At 44.5% G+C, this 23839-nt stretch overlaps 1 protein-coding gene across 6 annotated transcripts in view; it reads right to left on the bottom strand.

Moving 5' to 3' along the window:
• Positions 1–23839, bottom strand: part of SLC9A7 (solute carrier family 9 member A7) — a 147241-nt gene that overhangs the window by 8343 nt on the left and 115059 nt on the right. For 5 of the 6 annotated variants that reach the window (XM_023202761.1, XM_031936589.1, XM_031936590.1 and 2 more), the window contains exons 13-16: positions 23597–23656; positions 19626–19689; positions 8688–8770; positions 5718–5823 (exon numbers count right to left, since the gene is read on the bottom strand). In XM_023202761.1, coding sequence (XP_023058529.1) covers positions 5718–5823; positions 8688–8770; positions 19626–19689; positions 23597–23656 — 313 coding nt within the window. The remainder of the gene's footprint in view (positions 1–5717; positions 5824–8687; positions 8771–19625; positions 19690–23596; positions 23657–23839) is intronic. The other variant, XM_023202766.1, reaches the window with a different exon arrangement.

Raw genomic sequence — 23839 nt, 5'->3', positions numbered from 1 at the left:
TGGGTAGGCATTCTGGACGGGCCTCCCGCCCTATACAAACCGTCTCCAACCCGTCTTGTTTACATTGGAACTACTCTTTGTCCTAGACAGCAATTCAGGGAAGAGGACAAGCCATAATTAGGATTTCCTCCCTGTTTCCCCTGTCATCTCCCCACAGGAAAACCCTGGTAGGAAGCCCACCCGCCACATCCTCAGGTGGATGAATCAAATGATCGAGGGAGAGCAAAGTCGCAACCACTTGAACTATCAGATGGTAGCAAGAGTGTCGGAGACGGCATGAGGTCAGACAGGACCTTCTTCCTCCAATGGATTTAACCAACAAAACAAGGGGAAGGCCACAACCCAGCTCCCCCGCTGCACTGAGGCCTATTGAGTACTGTGCACTGCCTTCTAGAAGGGCAAACAGTGTCAAATACGCTGGGTAAGCTGATTTTTTTCTCTCCTCTTTCCCACCGACCCTTCAAAGCTGATCTGAAGTCCTGCATCCTCTTATGAGACAGAGTCTCTGGGGTGCCGAACTGGCCTCTCTGACCCCCGCAGTGCCCTCGCGCAGTCACACTGCCCAAGGCCGTGGGCAGATTCCCCCAGGTCAGTGCCTGGACTCCCCATCTAGGTGTCAAACGCCAAAGGGCAGTGACCTCCTTCTCCACACTTTGGCACCTTCCTCAATGGTGCTGACCACACAGTAGGTGCTAAGTGAATGCTGGGTAAATGCACCAGCTAGGGAAGACTCATGGGTTGGGTTTCCTCTCCCAGACTTATTTCTGTGCACTCACTGGCGCCAATCACATACTTGTTTTCTGCATTCTCAGTGATGTCAACTTCTCCACACACAGTCTACAATGGGACTCCACTTAACTAATGCTTCAGCATTTTTGACAACAAGCACGCAACTCCTCTCACTTGCTGCTTCAAATCCCCACTGGAATGAAGCAGGGTGCAAATGCCCAATGAGATAAAAGTCCTGTATTCAGGCAGATGCTCAGAGCACAGTTCTAAAACTTGCTCTAAACTCCCAAATTTCCTCTTTACCAGTGTTTAGAAAGTCCTGAAACTCGATCTGCTTTACAGTAGCCTTCCTTCTTTCTCTTTTTATTTTTTGGATGGAGTTTCACTCTTGCCACCCAGGCTGGAGTGCAATGGTGCAATCTTGGCTCTCTGCAACCTCCGCCTCCCGGGTTCAAGTAATTCTCCTGCCTCAGCCTCCTGAGTAGCTGGGATTACAGGCATGAGCCACTACACCCGGCTACTTTTTGTATTTTTAGTAGAGATGGCAGTTTCACAATGTTGGTCAGGCTAGTCTCAAACTCCTGACCTCAGGTGATCCTCCCGCCTCGGCCTCCCAAAGTGCTGGCATTACAGGCATAAGCCACCATGCCCAGCCAGTAGCTTATGTCTCCCATCCGAACTTCCAGCTCCCGGGGAGTTCACCTTCCCTGTCTCAGCACATTCCAGCCAGTTCTCCCATTCATACATGTGCAACATGATTTTGTTCATCTCTGTCAAAATCTCTCTGCCAGGGCTCTTGGCTTCCAGTTTTCAGGGAAATGGTCCTGGCACATATTTTACTGCTTCAAGGTTTGGAGCCATGGAAGCACAGAGGCAAACATGGGACAACTGCAGGTGAGAGTAATTCTGCAAATGAAGGAAAGCCCACCAAAGCACCACAGAGGAAACCCTGGGCATGAACTATGATGTGGTCCGCTTTCACTCTTTGCAGAGGGAAGCAGGGCCTAAATTCATTGATAGGAGAAAACAAGACTGGATGTCAACCCGTTGCATTTGCGAAACTCCCAAGCCCAGACATAGTACCCAAGGAAAGGTCATTCAGAAACAAGGCCATAGTAAAACCCATGGAGGCTGGGTGCGGTGGCTCACGCCTGTAATCCCAGCACTTTGGGAGGCAAAGGAGGGTGGATCTCGAGGTCAGGGGTTCGAGACCAGCCTGGACAACATGGTGAAACCCCATCTCTACTAAAAATACAAAAATTAGCCAGGCGTGGTAGTGTGAACCTGTAATCCCAGCTACTCAGGAGGCTGAGGCAGGAGAATCGCTTGAACTGGGGAGGCAGAGGTTGTAGCGAGCCGCGACTACACCACCGCACTCCAGCCTGGATGACAGAGCGAGACTCTGTCTCAAAAAAAAAGAAAAAAAAAAAAAAACAGCCATGGAGGGGCTGGGCACGGTGGCTCACACCTGTAATCCCAGTACTTTGGGAGGCTGAGGCGAGCGGATCACTTGAGGTCAGGAGTTTGAGACCAGGCTGCTCAACATGGTGAAATCACGTCTCTACAAAAAATACAAAAATTAGCCAGGCGTAGTGGCACGCAGCTGTAATCCCAGTTACTCGGGAGGCTGAGGCACGAAAATCGCTTGAACCTGGGAGGCAGAGGTTGCAGTGAGCCAAGATGATACCATTGCATTGCAGCCTGGGCAAGAGAGCAAGACTGTCTGAAAAAACGAATGAACAACCCATGGAGAGTGATTCTGACATCAAAGCCTAATAATGTTACATGCAGATGATAAAACCAATCTGCTCCCTTGAATTCTAGATGATAGGATTGACACAAGTTTGTTTTGTTATGCTGAAGGTCTGTATAATCATGTAACTAGCTGTGCAATTAAGTCTGCTATAAAAATACAGTGAAATCACCATGAAAACACCTGCAAACAACAGTGTGTGGGGATGTGTGCATTTTAAATAACCAGAGGTCATGTTCAAAAGTGAAAGAACATTGTTAGGAAGGTGGATACCACACCTAAGTGGTTTAACGTTAGTGGAAATAATGACTGATGAACATCTTAGAAATCTCCAAATAAACCTGGCAAAGTAGAAAACACCTTTTAGATGGTTGGTAAGAACCATGCAACAGGTGTCAAAAGCCATGAGAACTGCCCAATCTGAGCACTAAACTTTGCAGTGAGCCCCTTCACCTCTGTCAGTTTGGGGTTCCTCCACTGATAATTTTGAAGAGACCCTTTGCTCCCACTGTCTCAGCAGCAGGCCCCACCATGTCTGGAGCTGGCTGAGACCCTAGGCAGGACCCTGGCTAAAAGCAGCAGCAGCAGCAGCAGCAGCAGCAGGACTGAGGGTAATTCTCACTAGAAGCCCAAGTCACTCAGTCTTAGGTTGGCTGTGGGGAGTCACAGCCGAAACATGACCCCCCGAAGCAAACTTGGAGTGGTCCCTTGAACTGCTGGGGGAAGCACTTGAAATTGATGCAATTCTAAGCTTACTGAGTTTACGCCGAGTTCAAACTAGTCCGGATATTCGTAATCTATGGGCAAGGGACTGGTTAGTAAGCTTCAGATTACATAAGGTTTTTATAAAGTTTTAATGGTGGATTTGTTGTTTTACTATTACATAGACCTGAAGAGTGATACTTATTAAAACCCAATTAAGATGGAAAGTTTTACAAAGTGTTTAGAAGGGACTAGAGTTAGAAGACAAATTTATATATATATAAACCCAGTGAAACTTAAGATCAGAAAGTGTAATCACAGTTGGGGCTTCATTAGTGGGAGAAGTGGAGATGCCGTCAGCACCCTTAGTCTCCGATGATGTATGTAAAGGGTCCCTACTACCACTTTAGACAGCGGGCCAAACTGAGCAAACCAGTCAGCGTTCAGCACAAGACAGCTTTTCTTAAGTAAGCTAGTAGCAGGATGAGAAATTACAAAACTAAGTTTTTAATCTATTGGTCTGTGTCCTTCTAACCTAACAGGTAACTAGCATTATTATTTAGGCTGATAGATATTACATTTAAAACTCACCACAAGCATTAGACATCACTTTACAAACTGGGAGCAGTTCTAGGGAAATGGTGTTCTCACCATCCTACATATTTCTTTTCATCATTTAAAACCAGTTTATCACAGGTGGCACAGGAATTTCATTTTTATATAGGGAGGAGCCGTGGGTGTTGAAAGTTCAACTGTCTTTAAGAGAAAGACACATGAATGCTGCTGTCACATTTGGTGAAATTTCCAAGCAACAGCTGTGGCAGCAGTACATTTTTACCAGGCAGAACCTGCTCCGAAGCGGGTGAAACCCAGTAGCCCAGCTGAGTTTCTAAGTGTAAAGTTCTGTTGCTGCCTACCAGGACTTTCCAATGGTCACCTTCCTCTGAGGGGGCCAAGGAGGGGTCGGAGGGCCTAGGGATGACAGACACACAGAGCTTACTCTCTGCAGCAGCGGGTTTAGGACACACGGTGGCTTGGCAGTTGTCATCCCTGTTCTTGAAGGAAGTGCATGCCATTTAAAGAGCTGCATCCTCCAATCTCGGCTGCTCTGATGTGGCTGCCCTTCTCTTCCGCCCCAGCACCCCCAGCTAGCTATGGTGTCCACATCCCTTTCCCCTCTGTACCACAGGAATGTGCACTGCCTTTCCTAACCCTGCTACCCCTCATTAGAACTTACCTGCTTAGGGCCGTTCTCTTTCAGATCTAGGCTTTGTGTTCTGCTTTCTCATCACCAATCAAGTAAACTGCAGGTTATTTGCTAAGAATGTGAAGACCTGCATGAGGGTCCCAACTAATTACTAACTGTGAGCTCGGGGCCAACTCACATCCTCTCTGAGATGCACTTTCCTTCTCTGTAATGCTGCAGTACTTGCTGATTCATGGTATGACCCAAAGAATGAACTTAGCCTTTGTGAACTCTAGAGCTGTATGCAAATTTTAGAAATTCTTTTCTTCTAGGGCATAATGACTGTGTTAGTGACCAGATGATTAGGATGGCCGAGGAGGGACGGAGGAAGGCCTTTGACTTCTCCTCTACTCCTTCCACGTGGGTAGCTACCTTGCTCTCTCTACCTCTCTGCCCTGCAGCCTGCAACCCACACCAGGAGTTCAGGAGTCAGCCCTAAATCTAAGACGTCCACCAGTGTACATGTTCTTTTCATACTGTGCTGAGTCTATTTCCAGAATCTGAAAATGGAAAGAAAGGGCCTAACCATATCAACATAAACTATTTAGAAAAGGAATCCTTGCATGTTTTGTGGTTCAGTGTATCTTCATGTATTTCATCATTTAATGCTTCCAGCCAGCCTGTACTACTAGGCCCATTTTATAGATTAGAAAACTGAGATGTAGGCCTGGAGCGGTGGCTCACGCCTGTAATCCCAGCACTTTGGGAGGCTGAGGCGGGTGGATCACGAGGTCGGGAGTTCAAGACCAGCCTGGCCAACATGGTGAAACCCCGTCTCTACTAAAAATACAAAAATTAGCCCCGTGTGGTGGCAGGTGCCTGTAATCCCAGCTACTCGGGAGGCGGAGGCAAAGAACTGCTTGAACCCAGGAGGCAGAGGTTGCAGTGAGCCGAGATCGTACCACTGTACTCCAGCCTGGGTGACAGAGTGAGACTCCATCTCAAAAAAAAAAAAAAGAAAAAAAAAAAGAACTGAGATGGAGATGCAGAGCACATCTATGGCCTGTCAGGGGTTGTGTTCCAATCCAGTGGCTCTGATTCCAAATCCAGTGTTCTTTCTACTATACCACAGCTGCCAATGTTGGGGAATCCCATTACCCTGGTAAAAGGTTTCTCTGTTAGTGTGCAAAATCTATAAACATATGTAAGTTGGCCATTTTTAATCAGCTTATTAGAGAAGCACAACTCTGTGGATTTGGAGGCGTAAGTATGATGGTTTCTTCTTCCTATGTAAGACACTGCCCTGGCATGGTGACCAGGACTCCAACCCTGACATGCAGTACTTACATCATACACCTGGGGACTGGTCAGACATCGAGCTAGCAAGCCACACCAGGCAGGGAGCGTGGTGGTTAGTGGGGGGCCGCTGTGTGTGAGGATGGGCTTCAGGTAACTTTAAAATGGGAATTAAGGAAAAATGGCTACAAAGAAAACATATACACAACAAAATGTGCTTAAAAATTGCCCGACATTCCACCCACAAAAACCTTCTTTTCCCCATTTTACTAGTACAATACACAAAATACTTGTAACATGCAACAGTTTGAATCAAAGAGTAAGATACACCCTATCAGCCTTAAATAGTTAACTGTTAACTCTTGGGTTAGTAATTCCCAATTTTCAGTTCAAACGTGTATTTGATTAATTAGAAAGTAGATCCCCCTTCTCCCTTTGTCATGCTGAATGGAAGTTTTGGTTTCAATCAGCATTTCAGCCTCTGACACACAACTGGCTCCAGGCCTTGGAAACAGGAGATAGTGTCCCTGGAGTGGGGAGCTGCAGCCCCTGTGTCCCCTCTGCTCTTGTTCTCTGCATGGATTCCTGTTAAGCCACTCTACCCAGAGGGCAGGTGGTGGAAATGTTGAAGTTACTTGGACAGGACCTTAGGGGTAGCCTGGGGCTACTACAAAGGCAGAAACTGAGACTTGGCAACATCAAATGATTTCAGTAAGGTTACGCAGACTGTAAGTCTCTCAACTTCCCATACAGGACCATTCTTCACTCTACCCATAGCTTCTCTCCTAGACGCTAACACAAGGCATTTCAACCTCAACACTACTGACATTTAGGGCCAGATCATTCTTTGTTATGGGGGCTGTTCTGTGTATGGTAGGATATTGAGCAGCATCCCTGGTCTCTACACACTACAGATGCCCCTCGACTTATGATGCAGTTACATCCCAATAAGCCCATTAGGTTGAAAATATCATAAGCCAAAAATGCATTTAACACACCTAACCTACCAAACATCACAGCTTAGCCCAGGCTACATTAAATGTGCTCAGAACACTCACATTAGCCTACAGTTGGGCAACATCATCTAACACAAAGCCTATTTTATAATAAAGTATTAAATATCTCATGTAATTTATTACATACTGTACTGAAAATGAAAAACAGGATGGTTGTATGGGTATTCAAAGTATGGTTTCTACTGAACGCAGATCAATTTCACACCATATCGTAAAGTTGAAAGAAATGCAAATTAAAGCCATGATTAAATACCACTACAAACCCAATAGAATGGCTAAAATTAAAAAGACTGACAACACCAAATGCTCGTGAGGATGTGGAGTAACTGGAACTCTCATACACTAGAAGTGACTGTGTAAAGTAGTACCACTATTTTGGAAAACTGGCACTGTCTTCTAAAGTTGAAACTACCCATGCCCTATGACCCAGCAATGTTACTCCTGGGTCGATTACCAAAAAAAATATGTATATGTACATCAAAGGACATGTACATCAATAATAGAATAAATTGTGACATATTTATATAAGAAATACCATGGAACAATGAGAACAAATGAACTAGAACTACACATAACAACATGGCTGTATTATACACATGATGTCAAGCCAAATAAGTCAGACACTAAAATATATATACTATATAATCCTATTTATAGAAAGTTGAAAAACAGGTAAAACTATTAAGTGTTGCTAGAAGTCAACAGAGCAATTACATTTGGGGAGGGGGAAGGAGTAGTAATTGAGTCATGGCATGAGGGGGTTGGTAATTTTGTTTCTTTCTTTTTTTTTTTTTGGAGACAGGGCCCAAGTAGCTGGACTACAGGTGTGTGCCACCACACCTGGCTAATTTTTGTATTTTTTGTAGAGACAGGGTTTCATCATGTTGCCCAGGCTGGTCTATAATTCCTGGGCTCAAGTGATCCACCTGCCTTGGCCTCCCAAAGTACTGGGACTAAAGGCATAAGCTACCATGCCCAGCCTTGGTAATTGTGTTTCTTGATTGGTTTGGTGTTAAATGAGTGTGTTTATTTTGTGATAATTTACTGAGCACTTATTTGTGTAGTTTTCTATATATCTGTCATACTTCAATACATTTTTAACATTTTCAGCATCTCCAAAGACCATATATAATAAGCCACCTGCCCATTTGATGACTATGTCAACTTAAGAAACCATGAGGGGTTGGGCGAAGTGGCTCATGCCTGTAATCCTAGCACCTTGGGAGGCTGAGGCGGGCAGACTGCTTGAGCCCAGGAGTTTGAGACTAGCCTGGGCAACATGGCGAAACTCTCTCTCTACCAAATATACAACAAATTAGCTGGGCGTGGTGGCATGCACCTGTGGTCCCAGCTACTTGGGAGGCTGAGGTGGGAAGATTGCTTGAGCCCGGGAGGGGAAGGTTGCAGTGAGCCGAGTGCACCACCACACTCCAGCCTGGGCAACCGCGTGAGACTTCATCTCAAAACAAAACAAAACAAAACAAAAAATCCAAGAGGGTTTAAGATTTTGGTTTTTAATTTTCACTTGAGACCAAGTGAATCTACAGGAACAGGCTTTGCCCTGCATGTGGCCCAGTTATGCCAATGTCAGATCATACAAGATCAGACTTGGCCAAGTTCATCCGATAGGAATTATCCTCCCCATATAGATTAACAGCTGAAGTTCTACTTCCTTTTCTGACCACAGCATGATTCATTGTGTAATTTTAATCTAATCACCTAAAAAGGCATAGTTCCCTGGACACAAAGCTCTTAAGAACTACATGAGTCTACCAGGTTGTGGGGTAATTACTCTAAGGATATGCAAACATTCCTCTTGGCCAGAGAGATACTCACCAGGACTACCCATGGTTGAATGCTCAGTGCACATGTTCCATGAGAGGACGAACTATCCCCGTCCCAAGCATGCATCTGTCCTTATTTATCAGGTGTCATTCACCGACAATTCAACAAGATTTCATCCCCAATGTTTCACTGACACAGGGGATGCTACTTGAAAGGATACTTGTGATCAAAGCTGTACCACAGCCTGAATATCCATGCGCTCTCCTGTTTTGTCCGGTTTCCTCTGGCAGAATCTGGGCCGTCCTGGGAACAAACAAGAGGGCACATGCTTAGTTGTACAAAAGGGATCTCAAAGAAAGGGGAGAAAAAACTTTTAAAATAACTTGTATAGCTCTGGAGCTCACAGTCAAACATCGCATGTCAGCAAAGTTTCAAAGATATATTGGGAAGTAGCATTTGAGCAGAAATTAAATAAACTCAAAAAGCAGAAAAACAGTCTCCAAAGTACAAAGGCTGGGTTATGTCTGTGGATAGCTCAAACTCAACATGGAACAACATTTCTTTTGGCATTTTTATTGCAATTTTCCTCGAAGTATCTTTCAGCAGATTAATTACCCTAAAATAGTCTAGATCCTAACAGGCCAAAATTGATTTATAGAGAATATTTTTAAAAGCTTTTTTAAAAGCAACTTTCCAATCCCCATCCCCAAAGTAGGCCTGTGGAAACCACATTTTGTTGAGTATCCTGACAAACTAGTTAAGGCTTCTCTGTGGTCCTCACCCAGGGACCTACACTGTGCTCCAGGTGGTAAGGTACTTGTTTCCCCACCAGTTTTAGGAAGGTGGGATCAGTGAGCAGGGGAAACGAGCTCGAACTAACAATTCTGTTATTTTATCTACCCTCAAGTAGCAAGTTCCTTGCTACTCTCATGCCCTTCCGATTTAAACATCCCCACCATGTAACTTTCAAAATAACCTGCAAAATCAAACATTCATTTAAGGTTTAGGAAATCTGTTCTGTGCAAGTATCAGAAGTAGCACAGTTAATATAAAACTCAGATCGACTGCAGCAATTTGAGGGTACTACTGGGGCTCTGCAAGCACAGACTGCTTGTGAAGCTGTTATTATCATCATTCTCTTTAATATTACAGGGAGAGGCAACTCCGCAAGTGAGGGACAACTGACAATCACCAAATACAACTTGAACCAAAATTACAAGTAGTTTTAAATCATGGCGAGTGTAAATTCTACCTGCAATGGCAACATCAATAATTAATCAAAGATCTTTGAGAAGCACATAGACAAAAAGGAGAGAAATTAGCAAGCACTATTTATTAATACACTCCTAAAGTTTCCAACCGCAAAGATATTTTTAAAAACTGAATCCCCTCGGTATTTCAGGAATGTTTAGTGATGGATATGGAAATAGCTCAGTTAAATGGGCCCTTCTGTGATTCGGGAAATAGAAACAAGGAGAGACTCCAGAGACCAATCTGATTTTACGTTTTTATAAATCATGTGGAAGAGAGAGAGCACAGAAATGCCTCCATTTGCAGGGTGACTGATTGCTAACCCAATGACAACTCTGGGAAGATTCCAAAATGCGACATGACTGAGTAGAAAAGTATCAGATGACTTTTTTGATAGGCAAATATATAATGGAAAACATTAAATGGTTCTTTTTAAAGTAATAGGCTCTAAGCTCTCAGTTCTAAGTGCCTGTAGAATTTTACTAAGGAAAAAGCACAAAGATAAACATCATCAGGAAGGATACTATAAACCATCAGGCACAAAATGAGTCCCCCAAAGTCAGTTTCTTCTACTTCTTCCCTTAAATCAGTGACGAAAACAATGAATCCTACTCTGTCATCTTAACCTCTGCAAAACCACAAAGCATTTATTATCACCGGACTACTTAATTTCTTGCCATTTAATCTCAAGAAAGCTACAAGAACCCCTGAACTTAAATTTAAAAAAAAAAAAAAAAAAAAGAAAGCTACAAGAGACTTACATAAGCCCCAAAAGAGACAATTAAAATGAGTAAAGCAAGGGAATGGCTTCTATTTGACAGCAAACTAACAAAAGGTCTTCTCAGGCTACTGAAAGATATGCCTGCAATCCATGAATAAGATAAAGTGACCTCAGACTCCACAGCAAATCCCGAAATGTAAGAAACTAAGAGCCAACGCTTAGAGGCTACAAGGGGTAAATTCAGGACAAATCAAAAGTGTAACTTTGTGAAAAGGATGTTAAACAACTTCTTATTCCAAGAGATGGTGCCAGAAGCATGATTAGGTACAGGAAGAACTTAGATAAATCCACATATGGTGGCTTTGGGGAAATCAGGGCAGTTCCGTGAGACAGAACTAATTTTTTAGAGCTGACCCAGAAGACAAGCAACAAATGAATGCTTCATGACATGACTGGGGCTGCCATCACAGAGAAGCCATTGATAGCCCTTCCTGTGGGTCACTGTGGGAACAGGCGGAGCCTCCTTCCTGGCTGCACTTGGCGACTCTTGGATTTTCCATTCCTGTGCTGTCCACAGAAAAAGCAGACTTGCTCTCTCAACTCGTCTCTCCTCAAAACCTGGGTTCACACCTCGTGTCTTTAGCTCAGGCAACTTCTAGAGCCTGGAGCATTCTTTTTTCCTCTCACCTTCTCCCACCCAGAACACCTACCTGGCCAACCTCTATTCATCTTTCAAGCCTGTGCAGAAGCACGGCTTCGCTAAGAAATGTTTCAAAAGCAACCCAGCACTCCAAGAAGTGTAGGTGTGGATATCACAGGCTCTCTCAAGAGACTATCTGGGTCCTGACTCTGCCGCTGCCATTGCCTTGCTGTGTGACTCTGGGCAAGTTACCTAACCTTTCTGTGGTTCAGGATCCTCATCTGTAAACTGGCAATATTAATAATTACCTACCTCTAGGGGCATTATGAGGCTGGAATGTTGTGACAGAACAAGAAATATATATCTGGTTTTTGTCTGACACAAAACTCCTAAAACCCTTGGAATTTCCTGAGTAGATGGGGTGGGAGGAACATCTTTTTATTAATAATAAGCTCCTTTCAAGCACACCTGGATTTATGCTAATAAGGTGACTCTTGAATGGACACCGATTGCCAGAGAAACCAACCATGTAATTAGAGGATTGGAACTTTTAGCTCCATCCCAACCTCCTGGGAGGGGAGGACTGGGGATTGAGTTAATTATCAATGGCTACTGATTTAATCAACCATGCCTATGTAATGAAACCTCCATAAAACCCTAAATGACACAATTTGGAGGGCTTCCAAGTTGGCGCCACATACTCCCATCCCCATCCTTTGCCCTATGCATCTCTTCCATTACGCTATTCCTGAGTCGTATCCTTTCTAACAAACTGGTAATGGTCAAAGTTGTGCTCTGTGAGTCATTCTAGCAAATTATCGAACCTGAGGAGGGGGTGGGAACCCCCCTATAGCCAGTCAGTCTGAAGTACAGGTCACGACCTGGGACTTGCAACTGGTGTCTGAAGTGGGGAGAGTCTTGTGGGACCGAGTCCTTAACCTATGGAATCTGATGCTAACTCCAGGTAGGTAGTGAGTTAAACTGTAGGAGGTCCAGTTAGTACTCACTGGGAATTGGAGAACTGGCTGGTATAGAAAAAGACCTTACATATTTGGCATTACAAGTGTTGTGAATGCAGAGAAAAAAGGTTTTATTTTAGAACTGTAAAAGATTTTTCATTTAAAGAACTTAGGATGGTGTCTGATATGTGGCAGGTACTCAATATTGACTCATTATTGTTTGCCATGTGACTTTTTGGGCTGATTAAATATTTGTGAAATAACCCAGAATCTGGCATATAGTTAGAGCTCATATTACTAATTAAGTTCATTTCCAAAGACTGGGTATGTAATTTCAAGCACATATTTGTTTGGGGGGAGAACAAAGCCTAGTCATTAACATCATTTGGCTATCTTGTGTGGCTTTTTACACAAGGAATTTTCATCTTTTTACTGCCATTATTAATAGAGAAGCCCCTTCAAGAAAATACCACCAACCCTGCTTATTACCATTTTTTGAGCATGTAACAATGAGTGTCTATTTCTTCTGCATTCATTAAGCACCCACTATGTGCCAGGCACCATGCTGGGTGCTGGAAACACAAAGAGGAATATAACTTAGCACCTGGCCCTCAAGGAGCACTCTTTCCAGAAGGTGAAGGTGGCAGGGGTTGCGGTGGGGGTAGGGGTAGGGGAGACAGACAAATACATATTGACTGACAAATGTAATGAAGAAAAAGAAAGCTGATTAAAGAACTGGGGAATAGCAAACAGTCCTATTTTTGAAATGCTTTTTCTAGAATGAATGCATAATGATATCTGTGTAGAGTTACATTTCATTCCATTCTTACATAATATTACAAGATGTTTTAAAAAGTTAAGGTCATTACACTAATAAGAACAGCTTACTTTTTTTTTTTTTCAGGGATGGAGCATGTGGTAGGCAGAATAACGGCCACCTCACCAAAGCTTTCTACAGCCTAATCCCTGGAGCCTGTTATACTACCTGGCAAAAGGGACTTTGTGGATGGACTTAAGGTTATCCTGGTAGGCCCAGTACAATCATGTGGGCCCTTAAAAGTGGACAAGGAGGGCCAAGCATGGTGACTCACGCCTGTAATCCCAGAGCTTTGGGAGGTTGAGGTGGGCAGATCACTCAAGGTCAGGAGTTCAAGACCAGCCTGGCCATCATGGCGAAACCCCCTCTCTACTGAAAATATAAAAATTAGCTGGGCGTGGTGGCGTACACCTGTAATCCCAGCTACTCAGGAGGCTGAGGCACAAGAATTGCTTGAACCCGGGAGGCGGAGGTTGCAGTGAGCTGAGATCATACCACTGCACTCCAGCCTGGGCAATAGAGCAAGACTCTCTCTCAAAAAAAAAAACACACACACACACACACACACACACACAAAATGACAAGGAGGGCAAAAGAGTCAGAGGAAGCAATGTAGTAGAAGAAAGGGCAGGAGAGATTCAGAGCTTGACAGAAACTCGCTCCACTGTTGCTGGTTTTGCAGCAAGAACACATGGAAATGAATTCTACTGACAACCTGACAACCTGAATGAGCCTGGAAGTGGCTTCTCCCCAGAGCTTAGGCTTGCCAACACCTTGAAAACCTGGAAGCAGAGAAACCAGCTGAGCCCACCAGATACCTGATCTACTGAACTGTAAGGATGACAAAACTGCATTGTTTTGGCTGGGCATGGTGGCTTATGCCTATAATCCCAGCACTTTGGGAGGCCAAGGTGGGTGGATCTACCTGATCTACTGAACTGTAAGGATGACAAAACTGCATTGTTTTGGTTGGGCATGGTGGCTTATGCCTATAATCCCTGCACTTTGGGAGGCCAAGATGGGTGGATCACTTGAGCCAAGGAGTTCAAGACCAGCCTGGCCAACGTGGCAAAACCCTGTCCCTTAAACAAACAAACAAACAAACAAACAAAAAAAACCCTATTGTTTTAAGTCACCAAATTTGTGGTAATTTGTTACAGGAGTCACAGACAACTAATACAGAGCAGAGGAGTAAATAAATGATGTCACTTGATTTGGGCCTGATATGCTTTCTTTCTTTTTCGGAGATGGAGTCTCGCTGTGTCACCCAGGCTACAGTGCAGTGGCGTGATCTCAGCTCACTGCAACCTCTGCCTCCTGGGTTCAAGCGATTCTCCTGCCTCAGCCTCCCAAGTAGCTGGGATTACAGGTGCCTGCCACCATGCCCAGCTAATTTTTATAGCTTTAGTAGAGACGGTGTTTTGCCATGTTGGCCAGGCTGGTCTTGAACTCCTGACCTCAGGTGATCCACCTGCCTCAGCCTCCTGAAGTACTGGGATTACAGGCATGAGCCACCACACTCAGCCTGAGCCTGATATGTTTTGGCTCTGTGTCCTCCCCCATAAGTCTCATCTCAAGTTGTGATCCTAAGTGTTAGAGGTGGGACCTGGTAAGAGGTGGCTGGATCATGGGGGTAGACTTTACCCTTGCTGTTCTTGTGATAGTGAGTTCTCACGAGATCTGGTTAAAAGTGTGTGGCACTTCCCCCTTGCTCTCTCTCTCTCCTGCTCCGCTATGGTAAGACGTGTTTGTTTCCCCTTTGCCTTCGCTATGATTGTAAGTTTCCTGAGGCCTCCCAGCTATGCTTCCTGTACAGCTTGCAGAACTATGAGTCAATTAAACCTTTTCTTCATAAATTACCCAGTCTCAGGTAGTTCTTGATAAAAGTGTGGAAATGGACTAATACAGGGCCTTTGTTATATCATTGGGATAATGGGACCAATATTTCTCAGCAGAGGGTAATAAGAGGGTTTAGAAACGGAATCAGCCAGGCACAGTGGGCTCATGCCTGTAATCCCTGCATTTTGGGAGGGTTAAGATCACTTGGCCCAGGAGTTTGAGACCAGCCTGCGCAACAAAGCAAGATCCTGTCTCTACAAAAATATTTTATAAATTAGCTTGGTGAAGTGGCACACTCCTGTGGTCCTAGCTACTCAGGAGGCTGAGGGAGGAGGATCCCTTGGGCCCAAGAGGTCAAGACTGCAGTAAGCTGTGATTGTACCACTGCACTCCAGCCTTGGCATCAGAGGGAAACCCTGTCTCAAAACAAAATGAAAAAATATCGGAGTCAAGTCTCTGACCATGATACACAGATAGTTTTCTTCGCTGCTTAAAACTCTCCAGAGCTATGCATTGCCTATATCAGGGCTTTTCTAATGGTAAAATGTACACACATTCTCTGGAGACACTGTTAAAATGTAGATTCTGCTTCAGTGGGGCTGGTGAGGTCTGAGTGTCTCCACTATCTTGCTTCTGCCACTCTCCACCCTCGCCCTTTATCACCTTGTCATCAAGCCCTTCAGGATGCAGATTCATCTATCTTGTTGCAGATATTTTCCCAGAACCTGAAAGTATGTCTGAAACAGAACAGGTGCTCAATAACTATTTGTCACATAAATGAATAAACTGATCTTGACTCTGAGTTTTTAGAAAACAGAAAAGGAAGAGCAGAAAGGGAAATCAGGGGCCAAGGGAGGCATTTGGAAGCACAAAAAAAATGGAGGGGGGGGGGCGGTCACAGAGTAGCGGGCGGTCACAGAGTAGCAATTGGAGGAAAGGCACCTCTGCAACTGTTTGAAGTTAAAGGTTTAGGTGACAGATTTACGGGTGTCAGATTTCAGCCTGGAGAAACAAAAACAAAAACTAAAACAAAACAAAACAAAAAAAAAACGAGGAAAACCCAGAAACAAATGATTCTAACTTGCTCAGAAAGTCATATATGTTTTTTTTTTTTTTTTTTTTGAGGCGGAGTCTTGCTCTGTCGCCCGGACTGGAGTGCAGTGGCCGGATCTCAGCTCACTGCAAGCTCCGCCTCCCGGGTTTACGCCATTCTCCTGCCTCAGCCTCCCGAGTAGCTGAGACTACAGGCGCCCGCCACCTCTCCCAGCTAGTTTTTGTATTTTTAGTAGAGACGGGGTTTCACCGTGTTAGCCAGGATGGAGAAAGTCATATATGAACGCAACTATAAACTGCTGATTTTCTACAGTTTTCACTACATACACACAGACACACACACATATGTGTACATATACACAGGCACTGGTGGTTTCCCTTCCCCCACACTCCATTAATATCTGGCTTGTGACCTTGTCCTGTTGATATGGTAAAACTGGGATAAATTCAGATTCACACTCTCAGCTGCTCCAAAGTGGCCTCATCAATGAGTGCTCTTCTGTAAACTCAGGGAAGGAAGTGAATGATGTGTCTGCATGTGCCGCCAACAGAAATCTCAGCTGTCTGGTCTGGCATGAAAAGTCCCCCTGTTTAATGGGGTGGGAGGCCACCCCCAGGGCTGGGCAGCTTGCCTCCAGCTGGGGTTGTTTTTGTTTTGGTTGCAAAGTCACCAAGACCTCCAGAGAAACAAAGCAACTGAGTTTTTTTTGGTCTTGTTTTGTTCTAATGAGTCAAACTTGCCAGGGACACAAAGCTGAAGTCTGCCCACAATATTTTTATGCTTTCCCCACATGAAGCAAAGTTCTAGCCAACAGCTCCCTTCCTTTTCCCACATGAGCTAATATTCTGTAGCTCCCTAGCCGTGACTCTGTTTATAGCCTTGGGCTTCAAGACCAGCGAGGAGAATTGTGCTCATTATAAGACATGCCTTCCCGTCAAATGTCACTTTTTTGTTTGTTGTTTTTAGGACGATCATTTAGAAAATGAGGTAAAGAGAACTGCCCTTTTTTTCTCTGGTAGAGAACAAACATCTGGACTTCCCCTACCTCTGAGTTCAGTTTCATGACAACACTAAGCATGTGACCTGGATCTATTTCAGGGAAAACTGCAAGAACCCAGGGTTTCACCCAAAAATGAGAAGCCCATTTATTTCTGTTTTCCCGTTTCTCATGACCACAGAGTGCACCGAACCCTGCTGTTAGTGGCTCACTAGAATGAGGAGGTCAGACCAGGAGGAACTGGAGAAATAAGGTCCTCTCTGCACAAGGGCGTGAGTCACTTCTAAGAGGGTGTCCTGGAGAACCAAGCTTGAAGTTTGCATGTTTTCCCCCATATGACAGCAATCTTGAAAACCTTTCAAAAGGTCAGTGGAACTGACTCTGAGGGGCCCTCTGCATGAATGTGTGTGAGGTTTGGAAAGAAGGAGGTCAGGGGGAAGCTGTGACACAGCTTCTGGCTAGGGCTGTGGCAAACAGGGTGCCATTAGGAGTGCGGCGTGAGTGGCTGCCAGCCCATTCACAACACCACATGTGCGGTGCTCTCAGCCCAAGGGGCCCTCTGGGAGCTGACAGGAACACTGAGTTCAGCCATCCAGGCCCATCCAGGGAGGTTCCTGAGACTCACTCCACCTGGGGGCGGGGGCTATTTTAGCTGTCACTGTATGGACTAAATACAAGAACCCTCAGCACTTTGGACCTGCTGCTTTCTCACTCAAACATTTCCACAGAAAAGTGACAGTAAGTTTGTTACTGAATCTAATTACAAGCCCAGTGTTCCCAATGTGTGGGGCTTATGTGATACACAGTAAGTTCTACTACATGACCAGCCAAATCCTTTCACTTATTTCCTGTTACAGATGCTTGAACGCAGAGGTAGGAGCAATGGGAAACAGCAAAGGGGGTGGGGATGTTTTGAATGGTCCGGAGCAAGATGAAACCTCTCCAAATCTTACGCTCCAGCTGCTATTGGCCTTTTTTTCTTACAAAATTAATGTAGACTGGCCACAGTTCTGTGGAGGATGCTTTAGAATAGGGCAGCCATATCCTACCAGAGCCATTATCTTCCCTTTGGTGAAATAAGGACGTACATCATGTTTTCCCCTGGGGTTTTCTCAGGCTGCGTTTCAAGATCTCCCAAACTGTTATACTCTAAATTAGCTTCAAGGTGCTCAGTTCTTGAACTCCTGTTTTCTAAAGTCCTTAATCAAAGCTAGAGTCAAACAGCAAATTTTCAGAGAACTTCTCATTGAGACCACGTGTTCCCAATTGACATAATTGCCAATTCTAAGATCATCTCAAAGGTCTTCTGGAGCTCATTAAAGTGGGCGCCAAATCTCCAATGAAGCTTATTGAAAACTCTTCCCAAAGTGTCTAGAACTTTCCAGGTCATGGCTTTGTGTCCCTTGAGCAGGGACCTAGAATGGACATCAATGCTATAAATGCCTTATCAGGCTGTGGCCACCCTTAAAGAGAAAGAAACCACAAAAGGCTACAGTGGCACCCCATCGACCCCCACACAGCACCACATTTTGCCAGCCTTATTAAATCTGATTTAGTAGATGGAATCATTTAGAAGATCCTATGGAATCTGAAGTCTGCTGCAGACTGGATTTAGGATTAAGTGCAATGATGAGTCAGATTCAAAACTGACTGGAAAAAAAAGAATAGGGTTTCATGGACAACATACACATGTGGTCAGTAAAGCTGCCTGTTGCACATTGCACCTCTCATCATCCACCCAACAAACACCTATCTGGTTCCTGTATGTGCCAGCCACTGTGCTCAGCACTGGTCATTCAATGCTGAATGACATAGTTACTGACTCCCAAGGTCAAATAATATATTGGTAACACATTTCTGCCCCTATCATAACTCTCCTTTCCCCACCTTGCCTGCCCAGGTCATGCTGACCTGGGTAAAGAGCCAAACCTAGAGACAAAATCAGCCCAACAGCTGCACAACAGGGATGATATGGCAACCTCAAATCTTGTCTGCAAATTTGTTGATACTCTTCCCATCCAGAGGTTATGGTCTCTATCCCCTCCCATTGGATCTGCGCTGGTCTTAGGAATGCATTTCTAAGCAATAGAAAGGCCATGGAAGTGATGCTGTAGAACTTCTAAGATTCGTTCAGAAAAGGTGATAGAGCCTCTACTTTGCTTGCTGGGACACTTGCTTTTGGAACCCTGAGCCATGATATAAGAAATCCAACTACCCAGCAGCCACCATGCTGGCAGGCAGCTCAGGCCACATGGAAAAGCCCTGCATAGACATTCCTGTCAGAGGTCCTTGTGGTTGGGTCCTTCCAGCCCAGGTGCCAGACATATGAGTAAATGAACCTTTGCATGATTCCAGCCCCAAGCTCCTGGTTTTCCCACCTGAGACCCTGGACTTCATGGAGCAAAGGCAAGCCGTCCCTACTATGCCCTTTCCAAATTCCTCACCTGGAGGATCCCAGGCCCTGGAGGAACAGGAATGCCTTCAGGCACCTGATGTCTCTCCTTTCTTCCTCAGATCCCTGGACTGGAGAGTCAAATCGTATTGCTCTCTTTCTCCTGGGCACCACTGATACACTCAGAACCAGTTGTAGAACCAATATCCACTATTGAAAAGTGGGGAGTCAGGACTCTTTCTGGCGAGCTCACAACTTTCATAACGTTGATTAAGAACACATACCCTGGGGACAAATCCTGGTTCCATCACTTACTCTGAGATGACTCAAACTCCCAAACTTCAGCTTTTAATCTGCAAAATGGGGAGAGCAGTACGTACTTCATAAGGCTGTTGTCAGGATCAGAATGAGGGAATCTAGGTAAAGTGCCTGGCATGTGGCTAATGCTCCAATGTCTTCCCCGGGAAGAAGCATTTCTTGTGACTTACCCCTTGTAAGACTTGAAAGCTGTCATTGTTGGGTGGTGGGTCTTGATCGGGGTCAACACCAACTCTGAAAGTTACCAGGGAGAAAGACAAAGAGAAAAACAGAGAGTATTAGCTTGGCCCATGGTAGCCATGCAGGCTGCAAGTAACCCGGAGGCTGACCATCTTCCCGAAGCATAAGGAGTGGTTAGCTAAAAGGTGAGGAAGGCTGTCATGCAGAAGTCATGAGAAAGAGGTTGCATACCACTTCAGATCCCAGAGAGTCAGAGGGGCAATGAATCCCATGTGCTTCCACTCTAAGCAAGGCCTCCGGAACACAACACATGCTGGAAACTGTCCACTTGCTTTTCTGCACCAGGTGGTCCCAGTTATCAAAATGTGGATCTCACTGCACTGGGCCCTTCCTCTGTGCTGCTTCCTCACTTCTGCCCTGGTCTGCTTTAATTTCCCTAACATTTTGTTCTCAACTTGTTCAAATATACAGGGAGATGTTGAAAGACTTTAGCGTGAACCCCTATATACCCACCATCACTAGATTCTACCATTAACATTTTACTGTATATTCCTTATTACCTATCTATCCATTTCTCTATCACCCATCTTACTTTTTCTTTGGATGCATTCAGATAAAGTTGCAGATATCAGAATACTTCCCCTAAATACTTCACATGCATGATTGACAAAGTGTCTCTCCTTGACCAAACTTTCGTCAGGCTCCTAGGAATTTACTTCCCAACTAGGCACTGACTTTTGGGCTTCCATGTCCATCTCAGCATAACCCAATTTTAGCAAGAGGCTTGCTAAGTTGGTTTGGCCAAAACCCAACATCTGATTGGGTTCTTCATCCCCCCACAATCCCTCAGGTGATGTCTGATGGTCTAAGTTGGTTTGGCCAGAGCCCAACATCTGAATGGCCTATCCCCAACATCTGATTGGGTTCTTCATTCCCCCACAATCCCCCAGGTGATGTCTAATCCCCTTCGCCTGTCTTCAGCAAGAATCCTGTTGGGTCAGTTTAGCCAGAATCCCCCTTGCCCCTGATGTTTCCTCTCAGTACTTCTCCATCCACTGACCCCTGTTCCTCTCCCCTGCTGCAAAACCCCATCACAGTGGTCCCTATACCGATCGTGATGGTCCTGAACAACATCTGCCTTACTGTTTTAATATATATCAGAATAATATTTTCTTTAACAATATCATTAACTAGAGTCCTGACTTGCTTTCAATCCTGGTGCCCCTATACCCTCTTGCATCAAGATAGCCTTGAGAACTCACACATTTGAGAGCAACAACTAAAGCCAGAAACAAAAAGCAAAATGGCAAGACTGATTTATAACAAAAACTGTAAAAGCACCAGGGCAGTTGTCTTGGCTTAGTAACATACTAACTGGCACTCTATGCATCTGGTAATTTTTTTTTATCCTTGCACCTTCCTCATTCTGAGGCAGGAAACTGTGCCATGGATGACATGGATAACACTCAGAAATGGGGGAGAGAAAAAAGATGCCAGGAAAATCCTACATCTGCCATGGAATTTCCAATCTTCACAGCAGCCACTTGATATCAACCAAGTCTGAAATGCAGCCCAAACTCCTGACAGCAGAGAACCTAAAAGGACCTTCTGGGCCCTGCCACAGACAGAGGAGTGTGGGAAGGCCCTTGGAGTCTCTTGGAAGGCCTTGCTACTGATATAAGTGCAGAACAGGAGATTTCTAAGAAAGGAAACAAAGAGCTGCTTCTCAGCTTGCTACTGCTAAAAAAAAAAAAAAACAACAGATCGGGGCCGTGAGACACAAATAATATTCTGCACTTTTTTCGCCTTTTCAAGGCTGTTTACTTCAGGGCGATTTAGTAATTACTTTTCTGGCAGGGTTGAGGCCTCTTGGACCAATCCCCAAGGATGACACCAGACCTTGTGGCTTCCTACAAAGAGCCCCACCCTTGGGGCAGAGCCCAGAACCAAACTAGTCTCTGGGAAGAGGAGGTAAATGAATGGGCCAGGGTGTTTTGGTGTGGAACCGGGCAGCAAGAAAGAACAAGCACAGGATTTTTGTTTTGTTTTTTTTTTTTTTTTTGAGAATTTTTTTGAGACACAGTCTCACTCTGTCACCCAGGCTAGAGTGCAGTGGTACGATCTTGGCTCACTGCAACCTCTGTCTCCTAGGTTCAAGCCATTCTCCTGCCTCAGCCTCCCGAGCAGCTGGGGACTATAGGCATGTGCCACCATGCCTGGCTAATTTTTGTATTGTTAGTAGAGACGGTGTTTCACCATGTTGGCCAGGCTGGTCTCAAACTCCTGACTTCAGGTGATCTGCCCACCTTGGCCTCCCGAAGTGCTGTGATTACAGGCGTGAGCCACCATGCCTGGCCCAGGCACAGGATTTTAATTGCAGCTTTAAAGCCTCAGAAGACTTTAGGGTCCCCCAACTTTCTGAAATTCCTAGTGTCAGGTCACTGTCCACTTTATGTATCTCTTTCCTGATCTGGTATAATGCTTTTGATCCAGGACACAGGAACTTTTTTATGCTGTTTTATTAGATCTTATTTTAGCATTCCCCTGATATATCAGGGCTAAGTTCATAAGAACACAAATGACAGCCTTTTATTCCAGAATGGGCAGAATTATCTTTATTTTTATTAGGAAGTAGACAAATGTGGACATCCCACACTAAATGAAAAAATAAAGCAAGCAAACTGATGTGCTCATTCTGGAATGAATAAATACCCAAAATTGATAATTTCTCTGCTGGTATAATTTGTCCATTCTGATTAACAGATAAAACGCCATAAAATCTTGGAAAGTTTAGAAGTATTCTATTTTAATTAATAATTTTTTCTTAAAAAAAGTCCCTGAATGGTCAAGGTTTTGAATAATTTGAGGAATATGAGACACACATCTTCATATAACACCTTGACCACCATATCATAATCTGAATTTGCTCATGTCCCAAGTCTAATAACTTACACTTTGCCTGAAGGACTTTCCTTCTTGAAGGCGTGCTTCAAAGGAAAGGGTTTCCTCTGCAATTTAGCTGGTGTCAAAGTCAGTCTCCATAAATGAACATGTGTGTGTAGAAAGAAGTCCGACTTCAGTGAGCTTAAATACTTCAGTAATTTCATGTGAGTCATTACAGTGCACATATGGGGCCTGGTGATATCCCAAGACCCATGTCCCACTGCTTTCACCACTGCCCTCAAGGAAGTGAAATATTCTCACAGTGCTGAGAACAGAGTTGAAGCCTATTTTGCATTTGATTTATCTATCAGCACCGAGAATCAGATCAGGAAGAAAACATGCCAATTAGAGAAACAGAAAGGAAAGAAGAAACATTAAAGTTTGTACTTTGCTTGCCCAGACACCACCACCCTTAAGCATAGTTATATCATAAACTTGGAAGGATACTAAGAAACAAACTGCATTAGAGGGCTCTTTATCTTCTTGGTTAAACATTATTCATACCTTCTGGTTCACCACGACAAGGCACAAGTACACAAATATGTATTCTGAAAAACTAAAACAGCAGTGATATTTAATTAAGATGGTGTAAGCCTTACCCCAGTCATGGTTGAAATATGAGAATTCTAGTTCTCTTTATGAATTAAGAGCCTTATTTACTAGATCATAAGCAGGATTTTGTGGGGAAAGTGTGGCTCTGAAAATGAGCTGCTCTTAACACTAAGCTCAGTTGTACAAAAAGGAAACACTTGACAACTCAGGCTTTGTGTTGGCAATACAGTGCCTAAATGTGGGGAAAGCGGACAGAATCCCAAGAACACTGACACATCAATCAGCCCAGAGGAGGGGTGGAAAAAATGATTAGAATTGACTCAACCTTTTGCACCTTTACTAAAAGGGGTGGGGGTTGGCATACGCAGGAAGGAAGAGAAAAACAGTGTAAAGAGAAATATCTGAGGTTAGAAAGAGGAGAAAAGCCAGGCCCGGTTAATTTTTTCTGAGGATGCCCTTGTGTCACCTGAAGTACTGCCAGTGGTGTTCGTTCTGGTCCTCTTCGGAGGGCTCCTCAACGCCAACTCTGGGCAGCAGAAGAAGGGAATGTGAGTGTGACAGGGACAACAGGAGAGCCAGGAGCTCTGGGCAAATGATCTGGACCATGTCCATGAGAGACTATTTCTCACTTTCAATATAAATCCATATCCTCTCTTAAACTGTCCCCATCCTCTAAAACCCAGAGAGGCTGAGAGGCCACTAAATTTAA

This window comes from Piliocolobus tephrosceles, chromosome 12 (assembly GCF_002776525.5).
Source record: "Piliocolobus tephrosceles isolate RC106 chromosome 12, ASM277652v3, whole genome shotgun sequence".
Lineage (NCBI taxonomy): Eukaryota > Metazoa > Chordata > Mammalia > Primates > Cercopithecidae > Piliocolobus > Piliocolobus tephrosceles.
Note: the sequence above shows the minus strand (reverse complement) of the source record. Positions and strands in the feature narration are given on the sequence as shown.